The sequence below is a fragment of the Panulirus ornatus genome, chromosome 72 (assembly GCF_036320965.1).
Source record: "Panulirus ornatus isolate Po-2019 chromosome 72, ASM3632096v1, whole genome shotgun sequence".
Classification (NCBI taxonomy): domain Eukaryota; kingdom Metazoa; phylum Arthropoda; class Malacostraca; order Decapoda; family Palinuridae; genus Panulirus; species Panulirus ornatus.
This window is the reverse complement of record NC_092295.1, coordinates 3,050,067-3,071,752: the sequence shown is the minus strand read 5'-3', so window position 1 is coordinate 3,071,752 and position 21,686 is coordinate 3,050,067. Positions and strand designations below refer to the sequence as shown.

General features: G+C 37.2%; 2 protein-coding genes across 3 annotated transcripts in view; one reads left to right on the top strand and one right to left on the bottom strand.

Annotated features, from left to right (window-relative positions):
* The first annotated feature begins 288 nt into the window (after positions 1 to 288).
* The window catches only part of LOC139748153 (rab-like protein 6), a 76,650-nt gene continuing 55,252 nt past the window's right edge, over positions 289 to 21,686 (top strand). Inside the window, exons 1-3 of one of the 2 annotated variants that reach the window (XM_071660866.1) lie at positions 289 to 461; positions 18,672 to 18,767; positions 21,363 to 21,538. The gene's annotated coding sequence lies outside the window, so the exon portion shown is untranslated. The remainder of the gene's footprint in view (positions 462 to 18,671; positions 18,768 to 21,362; positions 21,539 to 21,686) is intronic. The other variant, XM_071660867.1, reaches the window with a different exon arrangement.
* The window catches only part of LOC139748154 (protein prune homolog 2-like), a 36,375-nt gene continuing 28,766 nt past the window's right edge, over positions 14,078 to 21,686 (bottom strand). Inside the window, exons 6-12 of the mRNA XM_071660869.1 lie at positions 21,334 to 21,455; positions 20,879 to 21,018; positions 19,794 to 19,899; positions 18,866 to 18,978; positions 17,939 to 18,037; positions 16,947 to 16,990; positions 14,078 to 15,025 (exon numbers count right to left, since the gene is read on the bottom strand). Of these exons, the coding sequence (XP_071516970.1) occupies positions 16,951 to 16,990; positions 17,939 to 18,037; positions 18,866 to 18,978; positions 19,794 to 19,899; positions 20,879 to 21,018; positions 21,334 to 21,455 (620 nt within the window). The 3' untranslated portion in view covers positions 14,078 to 15,025; positions 16,947 to 16,950. The remainder of the gene's footprint in view (positions 15,026 to 16,946; positions 16,991 to 17,938; positions 18,038 to 18,865; positions 18,979 to 19,793; positions 19,900 to 20,878; positions 21,019 to 21,333; positions 21,456 to 21,686) is intronic.

Below are 21,686 nucleotides of genomic sequence, written 5' to 3'. Positions count from 1 at the left end.
GTCTCCTCAAATTACAGCATTGCACCACTTGTGTTTATATATATATGAAAGTTTATTATATAGAAAAGTCTTGAATTATCAGTATTAATTTTTTGTCTTAAAGAATGATGTTTTGGCTGAACTCTGAATTCGCGAAAGCGGTTCAAACTTTCTTTAGATACAAATGGCTTATTAAAGCTTAATTTCGTATAGCACTTTCGTGTTACCATTTCTATCTCATCTCTCTCCCTCCCTTAAAGTTCAAATTACATTATCTAATTGTAGATTACATTAAAAACAACAGTGAGAGGGAGTTTTATGTAATTAATAATTACCGATACAGAATGTGTTTTTAAAGATTGTGACGTCAGAGGAACACAAAAGTAAACATGGTTGACATAAGGACTAAATATTAACATGTATGAGGACGTGAAGCCTCTGGGGACACCAGTTGCTAGCTGACACAAGTGCAGGAAGCATAGGTAAGGCCCGTGTGTGAGGTTGTTTGTGAGTCCTGGGCGCTGCCTCACTCCTGATAATGGAGGAAAAGTCGTGACGACATCTTTCATGAGGGTTCCCCACTATTATCTGAGGGGGGAAATGACGCACGTAGATGATCTCACATGGCCATCAAAAACAAAAAATTATTTCCCTCAAATCTCTGTATCTTGTGGTGGAAATGTTGGTTATTTCTCCAACCCTATGGGTAATTCTCGGTGCTATTTCGACCTATTTTGTGCCTCGGATGTAATGGAAGTGTCATATTTAAGGCGAGTTCAAGCCTTATTTAATAATGGAGTAATTGAGTGATACGTTTTCAAGTTGTATCGAGTAAATCCAACGGAACAGGATTTGGATTTGGACCTGTGACGTGTGCTAATTAACAATCAACCTCGCAATTGGACTGACATCATAATGGACATTAGTAATTAGTGTAAATTACTATAGTTACAGCCGTTGCAGAGTTACAGGGACTCTTGCATCCACTATTTGTCTCCACATTTGACCCAACAGTTAACGATTGTATCAGTTGGTCTGCTTCATGGATGAGTGACATGATGGAAAGGAAGATAGGTATATATATATATATATATATATATATATATATATATATATATATATATATATATATATATATACTCAGCGGTATCATAAGATCTGGGAAGAAGATGGACGTTTCTAAAGTAAGATTTTGTCGAAATAATCACGATGTTGCTTTTTGATTTAAGGGGGAAACTTAAGATTTCAAAGACATGTACTTGTAACTATCATTTTACGTCTAACTACCATTAAGTCAGGGCCAATAGGGATACATAGACATCCCCCGGTAGTATAAAGGAGCAGATATAATTGTTTTCAGTCCTCTCTGATGTTCAGAATAAATATCATTTATGGTAATACTTTCATTATGTTGGAGTAAGTTAACGAGACTAGGCTGTATATGATGAGTTTGTAGGGAGCATGGAAACCTTTTTACGTTTTTGGCATAGTCTGAACCATTCATACTATGTTGTTCTCATTCTATTACCTCACTTTATCTCTCACACACACACACACACGTACCATTTTTTTTTATTGTAAAGCAGACAACTTCATTATATTCCCCATGAAGAGGTAGTCTAACAAGGCCATTTTCATTTTCCATTTAGGTTGGTAGGAACTGTTAGCAAGAGACGGCTTCAAAATGAGGTTTAAGGCATGTGGAAGCTACTTCAGGGCACACATGAAGTCTGTTTTAAGACGCTCTACCCATAAAAAACACCTAGATAACATGAAATAGTTTGAGTGTCAAAAATCTATCACAGAAGCAGATAACATGAGATCTTTCGGAAGCAACCATCACATATATATCACAACGGTTTGAATATGGAAATAACCAGTGACTTTAATAAATTTGCGTTGATACAAATATAGGGGCTGTAATTGACCATGAAAATTGCGAAGTTGCAGAGGGACTTAATTAGATTATCAGAATGGGCAGGTACATGGAAAATGGAATTCAACTTAGATGAATGCAGAACACTTAGTGTGGGTAAAGACAGGAACACCGATTACAAACGACAATATTACTATTGATGAAACAGTATGCAAGAAAGATCTAATTGGGAGTACTGGTGAATAAGGATCTTAAGCCGTGGCAACAATGTATTAAAGTGTGTAATAAGTCTAAGATATTCGGGTTCATTGATAGGACTGTTAGCAATAAAACTCCTAGAGTATTATTGCATCTTTATCTTGCATTAGTGAGATCATAGTTGGAATATGCGGTACAGTTTTGGGCTCCATACTATGCAGTTTATATAGGTTGTTCAGAGACAGTACAAAGGTGAATGACAAAAATGTTCCCTGGAATTAGAAACCTCACTTGTGAAGAATGATTAAGAAGAGGAGGAGGGCTAGAGGGGATATGATTGAAGTTTATAATTGTATGAAGGGCATTGATAAAGATGACATGAATAAAGTTCTTAGAATGGTGCCACTGCATAGGAAAAGAAATAGTGGATATGAATTAGAAAGTAATAGATTCAAGTCAGATGTGGATAGATCTTAGTTCTGGAATAGGGTAGTAGATTTATGGAATAAGTTGCCAAGTACAGTAGTGGAAGCTAGGTCTTCAGGTAGCTTTAAATGAAGGTTGGATGTGTTTATGGGTTCATGGGGTTGGTTGTAGGGTGGACAGACTTAGGACCTGCCTAGCATGGGCTTATGGGCCTCTTGCAGTATCCTTACTTTTTATGATCTCTCTCTCTCTCTCTCTCTCTCTCTCTCTCTCCATTTATCTTTTTTGTATTGTTAAGCAAACGGCAATTTTGTTATTTTTTGATATAAAAGTAGTCTAACAAGGACTTTTTCATTTTGCTTTTAGGTTGGTGGCATCCAGTTCCGGATGAGACCAAATGTAGGCGTATGATATAAGGAGGCCCCTTTCAGCTGCACATGAAGTCTTTCCTAGGACACCCTGCTAGTAAAGAATACTTAGATAACGTGACATCTAGAGGTATCAATCAGAGATCTATCACAGAAGCCTTGCACCCCATAGAAAGAGACCCAGTGAAAGTAGCCAAGTTGAAAATGGCTGATTATATATCTGAACATAGTTCCACATCATCAATTGACCATTTAGGTGAAATTCTGCCTTGGTTAGATGAGAATTCTAGTACATTAAAACAACTTAAAATGCCTCGTACAAAATGTGATCGTTTGCAGAAATATGTAATTGCTCCATCTTTTGCTACAAAATTGAGAAGTGAAATTGGTGATCAATGTTTCAGTTAGATTGTAGTTGAGAGCACGAATGAAACTTATGTTTCATGTCTAGGTCTGAGCATCTGTTTTTATAGTGTTCATAAAAGATCAATAGTGGATGCTTTTTATCATTTAGTGCCAATAGAAGATGCTACAGCTAGTATACTTTATTAGGCTGTTAAAAGTTGCTTGGCTGAGGGTGGCCTTGATGTGAAGAAATTAGGAATATGAATTGATGGAGGAGCCAGTTCAATTTTTTGGGTGAACCCATTTGCCCTCCAGACTGTTGCAAGAGGATGATGCTGATGTAACACTGTTTAGATGTGTCTCATTCCCTTCACTGCTAGCAAAGCCTGTAAATGCCTTCCCAAAATTCTAGATTTCATGGTTAGAGAAACATATTCTTGGTTTTCCAAAAGCCCAAAGAGAGTGAAAGAGTATCAGAGTGTCTATAGAGCATTGAAACATCACAAAAATGGCACTTGGATTAGTCAGTACACGATGGTTGGCACGGTTGGAGGCTGTGAATGTGATTGTAAATAATTGGGATGCTCTGAAACTCCTTTTTGAATTGTCTGCTTCCAAAGAACAGTGTCACACAGCCATGATTTTAAGCAATGCCTACAAGGATGATGAAAATAAATTGTACTTTTGAAAGTCAACAGGATATTTCAGTCAAAGAATGCAGATGTGATGAGGCTTACACAAGAGCTCATCACAATGTATTGCTGTCTCCTGCAGGTCATAGTGACTCCTACCCACCTGTCACAATGTTCTGATGAGAACCTGCCTCGGCTTAAATTTTTTTATAATTTTTTGCCTCCTGAAGCAGTGGGCCATGGTCATGACATCATCACTCATCACTTTCTCTAATGCCAGTGCATTGCACAGGGATCAAGTGACCTGTGTAAAAGAGAGTTGTACAGCCTTTCTGGTCGATCTCATTACCCAAGTTCGAATGAGGTTATCAGAAAATCTGGATGCACTACTACTGCTGAAGAGGTTACATCCACTTCTGCTACTTCCCAGACCAAAGAATCCATTACCCCAATTGCTGCTATGTACATGTGAATTCTTGAAAATCTAGATAGTTTGGAAAATGAGTGGACTGGTATTGGATTTATGCATTGGCCTCAGAAGTGTTGGGCAGAAGTAAATGACAAAGAATTTAGCCGGAGCAAAAATGTTTCCTAATGTTTCTGGTCTTGCATTGGCTGTCCTCTCCCTCCCTGTTTCAAATGCCTCAGTTGAATGGATATTTTCGCAAATGAACAATGTCCACTCTAAAGTAAGGAATTGTCTCAGTGTTAGATCAGCGAAGGCAATTTTGCAGATAGGATGCCCATCATCTGCAGCTAAGGAATATATAATTCCTGCTAAAGATATAGGATTCGATATGTTTGATATTTTTTGCTTGACTTGTTTGTTTAGGGTTCCTGATTTTCCTTCTAGATACAAAATGAGCTCCATGATACCTAGCATCATTGTTCTATTTTGCAGTAGCTCCACTTGGCAGGTATGCCCTTCCTCCTGTATCATAGCTCCACAAGATCATCCCTCTTGTAATAGTTCCACCGGACCACTGCTTCGTTACATTTCCCTCTGTGCCAGCAGTAGCGGCTCTTCCACTGGCCGTATTTTTGTTCATTCTGACATATTGTTGTGTTACCTGCGTTCCCGTTCTTTGTTCCCAGTCTTCACATACCTGTGCAGATGTGCGTAATGATTTGCTAAGTGTTTCATGGCAATGGCCTCTGCCATACACCATTAATCATACTAACCAGAAATTTTTTTCATGACTGGAAATGGCTTTTTTTTTTATTATTACTGTATCCTGCACAATGGTCAGAAACCTGAAAGTTTCAAGATGTTTGTGTTCTGGAGCACCAGGCACTCACAGTGTATGTTTGTGAGGATTGTAGTATATACAAAATATCTCCGACAGTAAGCCTTATGCCACCAAGGACCCTCAAAAAAAAAAAAGTGAAGAAAGAGTAGAGAGTATTACAGTACTAACAAGGTAGTAGCTTTCTGGAACAAACTGGGTGCTAAGGAAGAAAGCATTGCAGGCATTGAGAAAGTCACGAGCTTTATGATAGAAACGTAAAATAAGAAATTGGGCTCTACAGGTGTTAAAACTAACTCCTGTTTCATATAAAATTAGGTAAAGTCTGTAAATCAGATACACATACACTCACAGTTACCAATTACATGTAAGTGTTACTTAGTTTTCAAAACCTTTTGTGTTAATCCAAGTTCACAGGAAGGTAATGCATGATTATAAGTAATTATGAATATGCATGTATCAACGTGTGAGGGATGGCCAAATCTACATATCGCCCAAAGCTGAATCATAACGTTAGAATGCAAAACATACCATGATACCTTCTTCATGAGCTTTAAGCCATGCTTGTGAAATTCTTAGCTTCAAAGACAAGACATTTGACATATAACAAGGTGAAAAAGTGGAAATTGGGACTGGTTTCTTTTTATTGTTTATACAGCCCCAAATACAAGACATCAACAACCCCATGCATGGAATGGGGCCTTAATAAGCCAGGTGCTCAGCCTGTCAGGTGTTGGGCCTTCTCAAGCAGGGTGTGGGAACTTTATGAGCCTAGTTTGGTGCTTCTTGAAGCAAGTGGTAGTTTCACATGTTGGGTGTATGATATAAACCTTTACCAGACATTTAACCTGCTCGAATCAGGTGTGTAATCTGCTTTTAATTCAGTGTTGGAATAAGGCAGTTTCCACACCTTAGATAATTACAACTAACAGCTGAACAAAGAAGGCTCATGTAACTCAGAGAGCTCAAAGTCAGTGCAATGCACATATTAATGACTTGTGACTCATCAGTTAATTTTCAGTGTGCTTGAAAATGGGGCTTGGCACTTCTTACACTTGTACGAGTTCTGGCTGAAAATTTCTAAACAAAATTACATGTCTTTGCAGAATACGTAAAAACTTTGGATGAATGTCTACTCTTCATAGTAAACACAGCCTTTTATTTGAGTCAGTTTCAGTGCCTATTAGCCATATGTTTTTCACTGCCACTTCCTGTGGAGCATTTGTGCCTCATGGGTTGAAAATAGGTATGATTTTACAATTAAATGCCGCAAGGCTTAAGGATATGTACATATTTTGACAAAATCTTTGCAAAGGAAGTCAAGACCTCTACTTACAGGATGTAACAATTTCAAAATCTTGAATACGTAAATGACTTAATTTTATATAAAAACAACCGTGTAAAGATGATAAATTTAACTCCAGATAATGATGAATACCATTGGATATAACAAAACTTAAACATGACCTAAATAGGTAGACTGCTTAATTTCATTGATCTTTGGGCTTGTTGATGCAGATGATGAACTTTTACATTTTGCTGGGAAAATGAGAAATAATACAAAATACTATTAGTGCTTACCTTTTTAAATCTCTAATGATAGCCTTCACTCAACATCTTAAGTAAATTCCTGAATGTATGAGAGAAAGAGGATAAAAACTTAGTAATTTTAATTTTATCCTGACTGCCAAAAATCAAAATTTGTAGCCAATGAAATTCATAATTATGTTTTTTCTATGTAATACAGAGTAATACTACTAGAGTTAATGAAGGCAAGGAAGACCATCAAATACAAAATCAACAATTAACAAACCTTTTTGGCAACCTTGCAAGGTTGCAATAATTTCATTGTTTGCCTTTGAAAGCATCATAATACAAATATACTTACAGAGTCTATATTTTTAACATTAAACCAACAAATACCAGTAAATGAGTATTCAAATGTAGTTGAAAATGATTTACACTAAGGTCTTTATTTATATGTATTTTGAAAGTAATCAAATTGTCATATTTGTTCCTGAATGAGGTAATGCAGTTTCTTTTTGGGAGGATTTTTTTTTACCTTCTTAAATGAAGGTGAATGAACAGGCTAGTATGAGAAGATGAATTATCAATATATTTATGAACAATTGTACATTGTGTATATTATGCACTCCAATACTGTCTCATCAAGACTGATAACTTAAGGTACTATAACAAGCAAGGCTGGCTACCAGTCGTAATTACGAAGAGGAAGGGTAAAGTCATTATTGCCTTGATTATGAGTTAAAGCTGAATCTGAGTGAGTGGAGATAAATAAATTTACAGTTTAGCCCTTTACTGCAACTTATAAGGAGATGCACATAAAAAACATAATACCATAACAGATACAGGTCACCAGAATATGAAATATCACCTGTAGTTGCAATGATGGCCAATAGTACATTAAATATTACAAAGACTATAAGTCTTTACATCATAATAACAAGTTATCTATAACACATGCTCTATACTGCATATGTTTGTATTATTCACAAAGCATGCATGCATATGCCATCATCAGAGTTCTATGAATGTACATTATATGCATTATGTAAAGTACTGTAGTGGTTATTAATTTATTATCATCAGCTTTTGCAGTAAGATGTGAGGAATGATGCACTGCTAACACATACCTACGTACAGTATGTCATTCTTTGTCATGTCATATTTATAGGAACTTCTGTTCTCCATATATATATATATATATATATATATATATATATATATATATATATATATATATATTTTTAATCTTGATCGCTGTTTCCCATGTTAGCTAGGTAGTGCCAGGAGTAAACAAATAATTTCTCCAACAAGACGGTTCTCTGTTTCATCAGTTGATGATACAACCTTGCTAAAGTGACTTTCTCCTTGCTGCCTGCAATGTAACCTTAAGCAAGCAGAGTCTGTACACACTCACACACATACACACACACACACATTCATTCACACTTAGTCTCTAGCTGTCATGTATAATTCACCAAAACCACAGCTCCCTTTCCACATCCAGGCCCCACAAAACTTTCCATGATTTACCCCAGACGCTTCACATGCCCTGGTTCAATCCATTGACTGCAAGTCGACCCTGGTATACCACATCGTTCCAGTTCACTCTATTCCTTGCACGCCTTTCACCCTCCTGCATGTTCAGGCCCCGATCGCTCAGAATCTTTTTCATATATATTTCTTATATTTTTATATATGTATATGGATATAATTTTTATTTCTTTGAATATATTTTATATATATTTATATATACACACACACACACACACACAAACACACATGAAGGGAACAGATGGGGAAGTGATATAAGGCAATGAAGAGGAGATGAAGAGAGTATTTTGAGGGACTGGTGAATGTTTTACAGGATAGGATTGCAGATGTAGGGTGTTTAAGCTTTGAGATATGCGAAGGGAGAGGGTTATAGCAATTGGCTAGTTAAAAAGAGAAGAGATGCTGAAGCTTGGCAAAATGGCTGGAGTGGATGGGATTGATTTTTAATATTTCTAAAAAGGCAGTGGCAGTGTTTCTGACTAGTTACTGAGGATTTTTTACTGTCTCTTGACAAAATAATGTAATTCCGCTCAGTACTTTTTAAGCTATCACTGACTCCTCGCTGCTACTCATTAGCCTTTTAGTTTCCCTGTTACCGCTGTGGTTTATATATTTGTTTCATGCATTTTTCTCAAAGTATACCTGACTTTATAAAATATTTGTCTAAACGACTTTTGAAGGTATTTATAATTAGCATTCACTACATATGACAGTAACTTAACAGTGCTTAACACACCTTTAGGAAAAGAAGCTTTCTCCCACATCTGCACTACATCTTTTAGCTGTGAATTTTATTCCATTTGTCCTAATAACCATATTTTCTTGTATTTCAAAAAGATGCTTTTGGTTTACTTTATCGAACATGTTCAGAATTTTGAACACTTGTATTAAGTCGCTGCACAGTCTACATTTTTTAAGGAAGAACAGTTCCATTTGTTTTAGCCTCTCTTCAAATGCCAAATTTCTGAAGGATGAGATCAATTTTGTCACACATCGTTGTACTTGCTTTAATTTTTCATTTTTTTTATAGTTTGGGAACCAGAACTGGATTGCACATTCAAGGTGTGGTCATAATAGAAAATTATTGTGTGAGAATTGTTTTTGGTGTTTTGTAATCTATGTTCCTGGCTATGGAACCAGGGAAGCTGAGTTATGGTGGATAAGGTCCTTGGTACATTGAAGAGTGTTTGGCGGGAGAGGTCATTCACTTTGTAGTTAAAGATGGGTAGTCCCGATAGTGATATGCGGATGTAAGATATTGGTTTTTGATAAAAAAGTGAAGAAGAGGGTAGAGATGTCAGAAATGAAATTTTTATGGACACTAAATGTGGTAAGGGAGGGTTGATCAAATACAAAATGACAGGATAAGAGAGTTTGGTAATAAGTGTATGTATCAGAAAGCTCAAGATGGTGTGCTGAATTGGTTTAAACATATGAAAAGGATGACTGAGAAGAGTCTAAGTACATATACGTATTGAAAGTGGATTGAGCAAGAAATGGGAAAAGATGCTCTGAGTGAGGGTATGAGGTCAGGAAGGGTATGAGGCCAGGTAGGGCTTTAGGTCATAAAGGGAAAGAGAAAATTGGAGCAATGAAATACTGTGTATATAAAGTGATTTGCCATTAGTGGGCTGAACCTAGACATGTGATGCAGTCAGGGGAAACAACAGAAAGGTCTGCTGGGCTTGGCTGTGAGTAGGGGGTCTTTGGTTTTGATGCATTATACATGACAGCTATAGAGTGGATTTGTGCAAATAAGGCCATTCTTCCTTTTCTGGCACCGTCTCACAGGAAATGGTGAATGTGTAAGAAAATCATAATCTTGAATAATTGATTAACACTAGGACCCATTTTATTGTTATCCTATAACTTCAAAGCTGCAATCTAGTAGCAGGGAAATGATGGACTGCTTTGGAGTGAGAAATTCCTGGATGAGATTGTACTGCTTTCATCCAATGATGATGATACAGCTTCACCAAAAGTGACTTTCCATTCACAGTATAACCTCACACAGGCAGAGCCTGGTAATATATATATAAATATATGAATATTCTTTTCTTTTTTTCTCTCATTCACTGTTTCCAGCAAGACCAAGGTGGTGCCAGGAACAGATGAGGATAAGGGTTCATTTGCTCGCATCCACTCTCAAGCTGTCGTGTGTGATGCATTAAAACCACATCATCCTCTCCACAACTAGGCCCCACAGACCTTTCTGTGGTTTCTCCCATCTGCTTCATGCCCTGGTTTTGTCCACTGACAGTATGTTGTCCCCTGCATCCCACATTGTTTGAATTCACCCTATCCTGTGCACACCTTTCACCGTCCTGCATGTTCCAGCCCTGAGCACTCAAAATCATTATCATTTTCACTCCATCCTTCCATCTCCAGTATATATATATATATATATATATATATTATTGATAATATTATTATTATACTTGATCACCATTTCCCGCATCAGCGAGGCAGTGCCTGGAACAGATGAAGAAAGACTCATCCACACCTATATGCACATACACATACATATACATATCAACATATACACATATACATAACATACATACACATACACACACACACACACACACACACACACACACACATATATATATATATATATATATATATATATATATATATATATATATATATTACTCGATCAAACCACCTCACACCACACATTGTCCTCAAACATCTCATTTCCAGCACATCCATCCTCCTGCGCACAACTCTATCCATAGCCCACGCCTCGCAACCATACAACATTGTTGGAACTACTATTCCTTCAAACATACCCATTTTTGCTTTCCGGGATAATGTTCTCGACTTCCACACATTTTTCAAGGCTCCCAAAATTTTCGCCCCCTCCCCCACCCTATGATCCACTTCCGCTTCCATGGTTCCATCCGCTGACAGATCCACTCCCAGATATCTAAAACCCTTCACTTCCTCCAGTTTTTCTCCATTCAAACTCACCTCCCAATTGACTTGACCCTCAACCCTACTGTACCTAATAACCTTGCTCTTATTCACATTTACTCTTAACTTTCTTCTTCCACACACTTTACCAAACTCCGTCACCAGCTTCTGCAGTTTCTCACATGAATCCGCCACCAGCGCTGTATCATCAGCGAACAACAACTGACTCACTTCCCAAGCTCTCTCATCCCCAACAGACTTCATACTTGCCCCTCTTTCCAAGACTCTTGCATTTACCTCCCTAACAACCCCATCCATAAACAAATTAAACAACCATGGAGACATCACACACCCCTGCCGCAAACCAACATTCACTGAGAACCAACTGAGAACCAATCACTTTTTTTACATATATATATATATATTCACCATTTCCCACATTAGCGAGGTAGTGCCAAGAACAGAGGACTGAGCCTTAGAGGGAATATCCTCACTTGGCACCCTTCTCTGACATTCCATTTCCAAGTAATGAAAGGGCAAGAGAGATGTGTGGAAATAAAAAGAGTGGTTGAGAGAGCAGAAGAGGGTGTGTTGAAATGGTTTGGGCATGTGGAGAGAATGAGTAAGGAAAGGTTGACAAAGAGGATGTATGTGTCAGAGGTGGAGGGAAGGAGGAGAAGTGGGAGACCAAATTGGAGGTGGAAGGATGGAGTGAAGAAGATTTTGAGCAATTGGGACCTGTATATATATGTGAGTATGAGTGGATGGCCCATTCTTTGTCTGTTTCCTGGCACTACATTGCTGACATGGGAAACAGCAATTAAGTATAATGATAATAAAAAAAAATATATACATACACGCTCACTTCCTGCCCCAAGAGTACCTTTTATCTTTAAGAAGCTCCCACAACACTCACAAAGCTGGCCACATCCACATGGTGGGACCATAGCTCATAAAGTGTAACGGTGCTATATGTGTTTCTCTGGGGATAGTGCAGGACAATATAATATTCACTGTTGTAGTTGCTCTGTAGGCAGCAAGGGTCTTGCAATGTGTTGCAATGGTGTTTGTAGTTATAAAGGGATGGGTCACGTCCATGGCTTAGACAGGAAAGTGTGATTTGTTTGTCTGGGGAATGTGGTTTCAGATGGATGTATGTCTGGTGGGGTGGTATATAAGACTGAGTTGGGAGGGTGGTTGTTTAGAGCCTGTCAGTTTATTTCATTGTGGACTTGTTTTTGTATCTGTTTTGACTGTGAGGAGTTGGGAGATCAGAGTAGCGGTTGCTCAAGGGTAATCTTTATCTTTCTACTTTGGGGTTGATCGTTGGTATAGGATGGCTTTGGGTGGTTGAGATTTAGTTCTGTTGCAAAGAATTGATTACCAGGCATTTTGAAGTGGGATTGTACTGGGAAGATCTTTGTTTCACTGCGTAGGTGGTGAGTGTTTGTGGTTGCTAGGCAGCCAGTGATTGTTATGTGTGTTCCGTTTTGTGTAATTTTGAAGTTTTGTTATCTTTGTTTTTGACAGGTTGGATGACCAGGCAAATGAGTTGTTGTTTATAGTGGAGCAAATGAATTGTTTGCAGGTGATACAAAGGGATTCTTTTTCTTGTCCAAATCTAGTACCAGTTAATGCTGTTAGGGCATTTAGTCTGTGTTGCTTTTGTGCTAATGTTTTTGGTGTGGGGAGTGAATGTCATGTTTGAATCATATGCAGTGCCAAGAATAGTTGGTGTTTAGTTTTGTCAGAGTGAAAGTCCATTTAAGGTAAGTGAAGAGTGTGAATTGGAATTGTGTTTTTCTGGGGTTAAAAGAGTGATTGGAGGACATCTGTAGGAAGAGTGTGAATTGGAATTGTGTTTGTCTGGGGTTAAAAGAGTGATTGGAGGACATCTGTAGAGATGCAGACATTCTGTCATGGGTGAATTATTGTTTGAATTGTATAATGAAATACTGCATGTGTGTTATTGCCACTGTAGTGTCAGAGTTCTTTGACATGATTTTAATGTCATCTACACATTAGAAAATCTTTATGTTGTCTGCAGGAGGCAATGGGAGGTCATGTTAGAGGAGATTAAAGAAGGTTAGAGAAAGAACTGCTCCTTAAGAGAAGCCTTTGTGAATGACTTGCTTGGCTGTGAAATTGACTGACCACATTCTGCCCCTGTTGTGGATGGTGGTGTCAGTATCTATTATGTGAGGATACACTGGAGTGAAGTGGTTGGTTGAAGTCATTAAGGATAAGGATATTACATTCCGAGAGGTCTTTGTAAAGTGTGGCAGTGGAGTCACTGGGTCCCAAGCCATGTTTTGTAGGTGAGAGTAGGATATTTTACTTGATTCTGTTGTGGATCAGTTTTTCAGAGAATTTGTTTACCGAAGACAAAAGTGATACAGGGCGGTAAGAGGAGAAGGTGGGTGGTTGGGGGGTTTACAATAGGCATTATGCTGGCAAGCTAAAAGATGTTAGGGACTTTGTTGAGTAGCTAGATTCTGCCTGCTCGAGGTTACACTGTGAGTGAAAAGTCACTTTTGATGAGGCTGTATCAATGGAAGTTCTTACTCATCAGTGACCTTCTTATGCCAAAGGAATCAAAATTTCCACACAAATGGAAGTAGTGTAGTCTTGGGCTGCAGAATCCTGGAGAAACATCATGGGGTAAATATGAATAAATAAAATATTGTGTGTGAGCACAGACAGATTGCTGGATAAATAATAAGACAGACAAACAGATACAGATGTGTGTGAGTGTGTGTGTTTACTATTTGTCTGTTACAGGGTGAGAGTTTTACATTCTCAATGCCCAATCTATCAATCTTGTATATATGTATTGTGACTTTACTGCAATGTATGGCCCCAAAGTGTAAAACTCCCTCCCTGTACAGTACAAACAGGTGATTATACACACCCCTGACTAAGCCAGGTACCCATTTATTGATCATCACTCATGGAAGGATGAACACCTGGATTGGGTTTGGGCCAACTGCCATGTCCTTAATTCAAACCCATGCAGGCCAGGTTGCAGGTGAGCCCGTGCTGACTCTTGTCCAGTAACACTAACCACTACACCACGGAGGCTCGTGTGTGTTTTATGTATTTAGAGTAATAACATTTTCATATATAATATTCAGTCCTGTTGAGCCAACAAGTAGGTAGCATTAACTTGTTTTATATGAAGACCCAACAGTGTGCAAAGATCAACATTCTAGATTACAGCACATTACAGCGCACATGTTGGATGAGACAAACCACTGTCTCTATATATAGTATTTTGTAATACCTGGTAACAGTTAACTATCTGATAGGTTTTTGGTTGGGGACAGTACATCCATAGTCCAAGTAACACAAACCTCTCTCACCACTCAGGAATGAAACTGGAAATTTAAGGGATGTACATCAGAGAAGCACCATTTCAGAGCTATCTCAGATGCACCACTAAGCATCAATGTTTGGATCTGAACAAATATCTATTTTGTGCTCTAACATGAAATGACTCACCTTTCACACAAATACAAATATAATTATTTTTCTGAATCACAACCTTAGTCTCAGACCACTTTCTATCCTGTAGTATGTAAAAGAGTACCAAAGATGTATGATGTGTGCAACACCGATTTAACAACTGACTAACTCCCAGTTCAACCTAAATGTTGTATCACATCAACTTGCACACTGTCTTCTTAACTGTGAACAGAAGGAACCACAAATGCTTTTCTCATTTTTTCTTCACAAGCTTTCTCTGAGCATATGAAAGATGTAGTACTGTCAGATCTCTTGGAAAATGATCCATGCTGTACATATCTGGCCTTTTTCATTTGTGTTACAGTACTCCTAAATTTCTAATGACAGAGTGCAAAGCTTGATGAACATGAGCCTGGTAAGACTTGTGAAACTTATGAATGCCTGAACTAGATACCACGATAGTGCAGTGACTCTCTTCCTCGAAATCTCCATCTGTACAAGAATGAATAAAAACAATGTTAGTAAATTCATGAATAAAATCGTAGACATGCAGGTACACAAAGTTATGCGGAAATTGCTGTAGTTTTCACAATCTTATAGCAGTAAATACCTTTTACTTTTATGATGAAACCATCATAAAGTTCATAGCCATCATTCAGGATAACATATATTGAAGTTTTAGAAGTGGTATCTAGGTGAAACAGGTTGCCAAGGTGTGGGACCTTAATGCCATTTAAATTCTTTGTAGGCTCTTTTGTCATGGAAAGTGAACTATGTCTAATGCACAGGCACTGCTGTAAATGATGGCTTACCTTCCAAAGACATCTTATCACCATGAAAACTGATTTGTGATTTACGATTGATGTGAGCCTAAAGGTGTTCTGAATCTGATGAAGTATTGCATAAAACCATAAGGGAAGTGAAGACCATCATATCCTTATGAAATAAAGCTGAGTAAAAGATAGTAGGACCAGCAGTGGACCCTATCCTGATTATCTGTTGTCATGCTTTCACCTCGAGACTCGTCTTTTCCCCATAAATGATAATTTTTCTACCTCCTCCTTATATCCATTCTTTAATCAGTCTTGGTAATTATTCCTTTCATTGTTTATTTTTTTCATACTTGATTACCACTTCTGACACATATACCCTCTTAGTCTCTCCTCGCTCATCCAGAACAATTTGCCACACCCTTTACGTCTCAACCATACTCTTCATACTGCCACACCTCTCTCTTACCCTTGCATTACTACTTGATCAACCCTCCTCACACCACGTTATATTCAAGCATTCCATATCGAATATATTCACTCAATTCCTTACTTTTTAAACTCTGGCCTACGCCTTACAACTATACAACTCTGTGGGGACTATTTTACCAAGTAAGTCAAGGGTAATATATATATATATATATATATATATATATATATATATATATATATATATATATATATATCATACATAACGGTAGAGTTTGCCCTGTCTAATCCTTCCTCTTCAGCTTTCTTTTTCATCTAATGCCCCTAGAATTTCTTCGATCATTTTACTGTCCTCCCAGTTCACTATCCAACTGTATCTTCAATACTTTGTTTCTCCAGAGAACTCAAAGTGGGAGCAAGGTAGAGAAGTATCCAGACTTCTTTCCCAGACACACTTTCCTAGCTTGTTCCATCTCCTTTGCACCTTACTAAGCCCTCTCCTTCTACATTTCCACATTTTCCTCTCTCTCAGGATGCTGGCTGTTTTCTCCTCTTTCAACTTCGATCTAGTTCACTTTTACATTTTCCCTACTAACTTATCATCATGCATCCTAACCAGGTGACCAAACATCAAGGTATTTCCCTCAGTGCAATCAGACACCATTTCCACGTCTTCCTCATTCTAACATCCTATACTTTCTACACACTTGACCAATACTTTCTACATTCCAACTTGCTGACACTACAAACACTCCTCAAATACCTCATCTCAGCAGTCTGAATCCTAGAAATGCCTGCTCCATTCTGTATTTATATTTCACACCTGGGGGTTCGGGCTGGCAGAACTATCCTGCCCCTCAGTCCATTATTTTATTTGAGGTCAAATTATTCCTTTACATATTTCTTCCCAAGGAATTAACCACCTCCCTCACCCAAACAGTTCCCTCCCTTATATCTCTTTCTGCTAAGCCATGTTTGCTGAATATAAAACTTTTTGTATCATACATATTTACTTGCAGCACTTACCTACTATAATTTATTAAGCAAACTTCCCCATCTATTCCTCACTACTAACCTACACATGCTATATCCAGCAACCTTTCCCCATCTATTTCCTCTTCATCAAGCAAACTTTCCGTATCTATTTACTGATAGTGCTTCAATACACACGCTTTATCAAGCAAGCTCTCTACCTATTTACTCAAAGTACTTACCTCTTCATGCTTTATCTAGCAGACTCTCTCGTATTTCGTCGTACCTGCAACAGACACCTCAAAATGGTAAATAAATGTTTAATCATATAAAAAATAATAGAGTGAATAGCTCCAAAGTTTAATTTAACAATCCCTATCTTCATGAGCACCACAGAATTCATCCATCAAGTGCATTTGTCTGAATCAGTCACATCAATACAATAACTTTCTAAATGTACGAAAGTCAACCAGCTAAGGCAGTTCATGAAAGATGGAATAGTGGATAGCTTTGTGTCTGGTTTCCCACTAGTAATGATGGACCTGAAAAATAATTCTTTAAACACTTGCATTTGCTTTGTAAGATTATTTAAGAACTTAACACTAAAAAGAAATGTTGTCCCATTGAAATCTCCTTCCACAAAATTTCAAATCTTTGCCAGTGTTAAAAAACATTACTGAAGGAGAAAAAACTACAAAAACATTTGTAATTATCAGTTCCTTAATGCTACTCAGCACAATACACAGAGACCTCTTTTAGTGGAGCCTAATATAAGAGAAAGGAAAGCGGCAAAGGGCATAATGCACTTGGGAAAACAAAAGGGGTGCACACGGATGCGATGGTAACAGAAACATATGAAATAAAATTACTAGAAAAGCACCACTAAAGAAATATAACTTGAAGAATGATATGAAAAGAAAAATTAATTGATAAGACAAGAACTGATGAAAAAGAAAATAAAGATAGGAAATGTTATACTTTAGGAACTGGAGATAAAAAAAATGGGACATATTACATGAAATATATTCTTGATGACTATGTTAGTTATTGTTAGAATTAAAAGCAATCAGTGAATAATAATAAAAGAATGATAGAAAATACAGGAAGGAGAAGTAACAAAGATAAGTGGAAGAATGAAAGGGGGAAAAAAAAGGAAGATATTAGGAAGAATTACACTTGTACACCAGCTGATTAAATCCAGTTTATATCACGATAAAAGAGGAAGTCAACTCACTGCTTAACACGATCGGGAATACACACTTGGTCCATTGGGATGAGATTGGATAACTCTTTCAAGTTATTCACAAACCTAAGCTTTCGAGCAAACTTAGCACTGTAAGTAAATGAAAAGAAATAATTTCATTCAAACTGATAGAATTTGTGATGCTTTATTAAAAACATAAAGCCATTTAATAAAATTGCTATCAGCATATAGAAAATGACTGTCTTTTAGTCATGACCAATTGGAAGGCTTAAGAGTTTCATATCAAAACTGAAATATGGTATGAGATACAAAGCATGACACATGATAGCTAGTGAATGGATGTGAGCAGATGTGGCCCTTCCTTGGGTGGGACCACAGGCCATAAGGTGTAGTGATGATATAAGTGTTTCTCGTGGGAGAATGCAGGGCAACTGAACAGGAAGTGTTTGCCATCTTTATTTTGGTAACTACATCAGGGGCATGATGGGTAATGTGATGTGTTGAACCAGTGTTTGTATTGTTGCACAGGTGGGTGGCGTCCAGAATACAGATGAGAAAGATTAACTGGCTCATACCTTGGGAATGCAGTTTCAGATGTTTGTGTCTGCTGGTAAGGTTTTAAGACTGGGTTAGGAGAGCAGGTGTTTAGTGCTTATCAGGTCATTTAAGTGTTTATATGCTTTGCCACTGATGAGTTTGTTTGGATCTGTGTGTAAGTTCTTAAAATGCAATGCAAGAGTCATCCTTTTATTTCTACTTTCAGGATGGTAGCTGATTATGAGGTGGTTTGGATGAGAAGGGTCTACGCTATGTAAATTGTGAATGTTTCTCAACTCATCAAACTGGGATTGGCTAACTTGTAAGTGCCTGTTTTCACAACATAATGGTAGCATCAGTTTTTTGTTCCCTGAAATATTGTACCTTTGTTAGGTACAATGAAATGGTCAGAAGTCTCACCTGACAAAAGGCCTTGTCATCACCACTACTGTCTTGACCCAGAAAGTAGGATGAACTAAGTAAAGACCCTGTAAGTTTTTCCGTAGCCGCCGATCAATCATCTGATAGCATCGCTGTAAAATATAACATGACATAACAACAGTTGATTTTACATATGCATCTACACTTTTAGAATGACAGTCACTATCTCATGTAGTATGAAGATTATGATAAACCCTCAATTTAACGGACAAATAGGGATAGGGGGTGTCCTTCAATGGCAAAATTCCATTAAATCAAATGTAACCTGTGGGACCTTTTTTTATTCAATGTACAGTTCACATGCTTTCTTTTAACTCCTTTGTCACTTGATGCCATTTTGAATTGTAAGGATTGCAGAATTATTTAATGAATAAAGTCACAATTCTCTGTGTACAACCTGACCGCATGATAGCCTGAGGCAGAGTCTGAAGTAAAACGAGTATACCCAATGCTACCAAAATCAAGTGCAATATGAAATGGGCATGGTGTGACATTTGAGTTTTTTCTTATTCTTTCCATTATTATTCATTACTGTATTATTTGTCCAGTCTATTATATCAGGGTCTGTTAAATTGAGGGTTTACTGTATTTGTTTTTCTTAGACTGATGATAGTATGAGATAGTACTACAAGTATGATTTGTAGCTTATAAATGAAAAACGGAATAACAGTGACCATGAGAAAAAGTATGTCAAAGAAAAATATAGCAGGGAAATCAGTTTTGTCCATTCTTTTATTCTGGGAATATATGATATGGGTAAAAGAATGTAAGCTGACATAACTAAACCTATTCTCGTTGATTTTTTCCCATCCATCTCCTCTATTTTTTAAGATATATGAATGAAGACACACTTCTTTCCCTAACATCTGTATAGATAAATAAGAACAGATACATGTTCTGTACTCACTTTTAGCCAGGCAAAAGATGGCATATTTCCCCGAGTTGTGGCACCATGGAGGTAGATCAGGACATAATCTTCAGCAATCAGTTGGTCTAAGGTTGTCAAGACGTACCTTTTCCATCAAATCATGTTAAAAACTTTAATATAATTACACTTTTAAGTGAATCTCTTTCCTTTTACATGAGAAAGCATAAACTACACATACAATTTGGTCATGGATAAATATTTGCCTGAAATCTTGCTGTACCTCATGGATATTAGCCTGTAAAAGCTAGAATGTAATAAACCAACAGATCATTTGTAAAGTAGAGAGGTCATGGAAAGAGCAGAATAGCATGGTGATACAAAGTTTTTTGGGAGCTTTTGTTGATGAGAAAGAGTTTGGAAGAAGCCGAATATTTTGGTAAATAGAGATGAATGGAAAGCAAGGAATACAGAATATGAATTTAGTATAAGCAAATTGTTGGTGCATATGCATAACAGTAAAGCAAATGATTACCTCAAAAAAAAGGGTAAGCAAAAATCTATGGGGAAATGACAAGTTATTCTGGAAGAATCTGAGTATGTTTCCTTCAAAAATAATATTTAATCTATCCTGATAAACCCAGGGTATACAGAGAGTCTCTCCTTGAAAGAACAGTTAGTCTTCTTAATAACAAAGATTCCTCAGAGTGCTGCACTCATAGCTGGGGGATCTCTAGCTCTACATACTTTGAGGATTTTAGAGTTAAAGCCATACTTCTTGGAGATTTGATTTCTATTGTTCTAGTACAGTTTCATCTAGGACCAATTAAGAAGGGCCCCATGACGAGCTGAAACTGTATCTGAACAAAAACCTCAGTTATTAAAGAAATGTGGTTTTCTTGTCATATATATTTATGACAGTACATTGTTCTTCACAAGTACATTTCTAGGGCAGGAAAGTAAGGCAAGGTATATCTTAAATATTTATGTATACAGTGATATACATGTGTGTGGTTTCTTGTTACGTTTTACACAATGCATGAAATATTACTATATTGGTATACTTTGGGAAGACTTAGAATGACTATTTAGACTGTCTTTTGATAATACTTTCACAAGTTACTCACATAAATAGGTTATCCATGACATAATCATAATCCTTGCGTGATCTGTCTGGTAGGAAGCAAGCAGAAAAAACAATGATAGCTTCATTGCTTCCGGTAAGATAACCTCCATGACTTAGCACCTTCTTATATGGTTCAATCACCTGTAAAGTTCATAAAATTTAGATATTACAGTAATATTTTTAAAGCATCATTATTCATTACAGTTGTACTGAACTTTGACACTGTATCTACCAACTTAGAATATGCAGATAAATGAATTTTACAAAATTTTCAAGAAATGAAATTATGCAGATAAGCGCTTAAGAACAATCAAATCGGTAAACAAGATTTTATTTGCTTTATATTGTGTATTTTTTTGTAAAGCCAGCTGCTGATAGTTGACTCTAACAGTAAACATCCATGTATTTATTATCAATTCACTTTAATTACTCGCTTTATTTGCTTACAAGACTAACCTTCATATCAATACGTCTTTCAATCCCAGAAATGACAACAGACCGCCATGACCGCTCCTCAGTGACTTCCTGTGTTACTGTATATTCTGGAAGTGGGTCTATGCCAGGCTGAGGACCAAGCCCTGAAGGAGAATTAAAGAAGGACTTCTACAGTATTCTCAACAATGTTTACAGACTTCGTCCTCTGTCACATGCAGTCTTTCAGGTTTGTCTTGTACACCCTAATTTTCAGACATTCCTATCTTGAGTGCTTATTTACCATCTTCTACAACAGCATTATATTCTTACTCAGGTTTCCTTTCATCTTTCATTTAAGCCCCTTAGTTGTTCTTTCATATTGTACCCTCTTTACC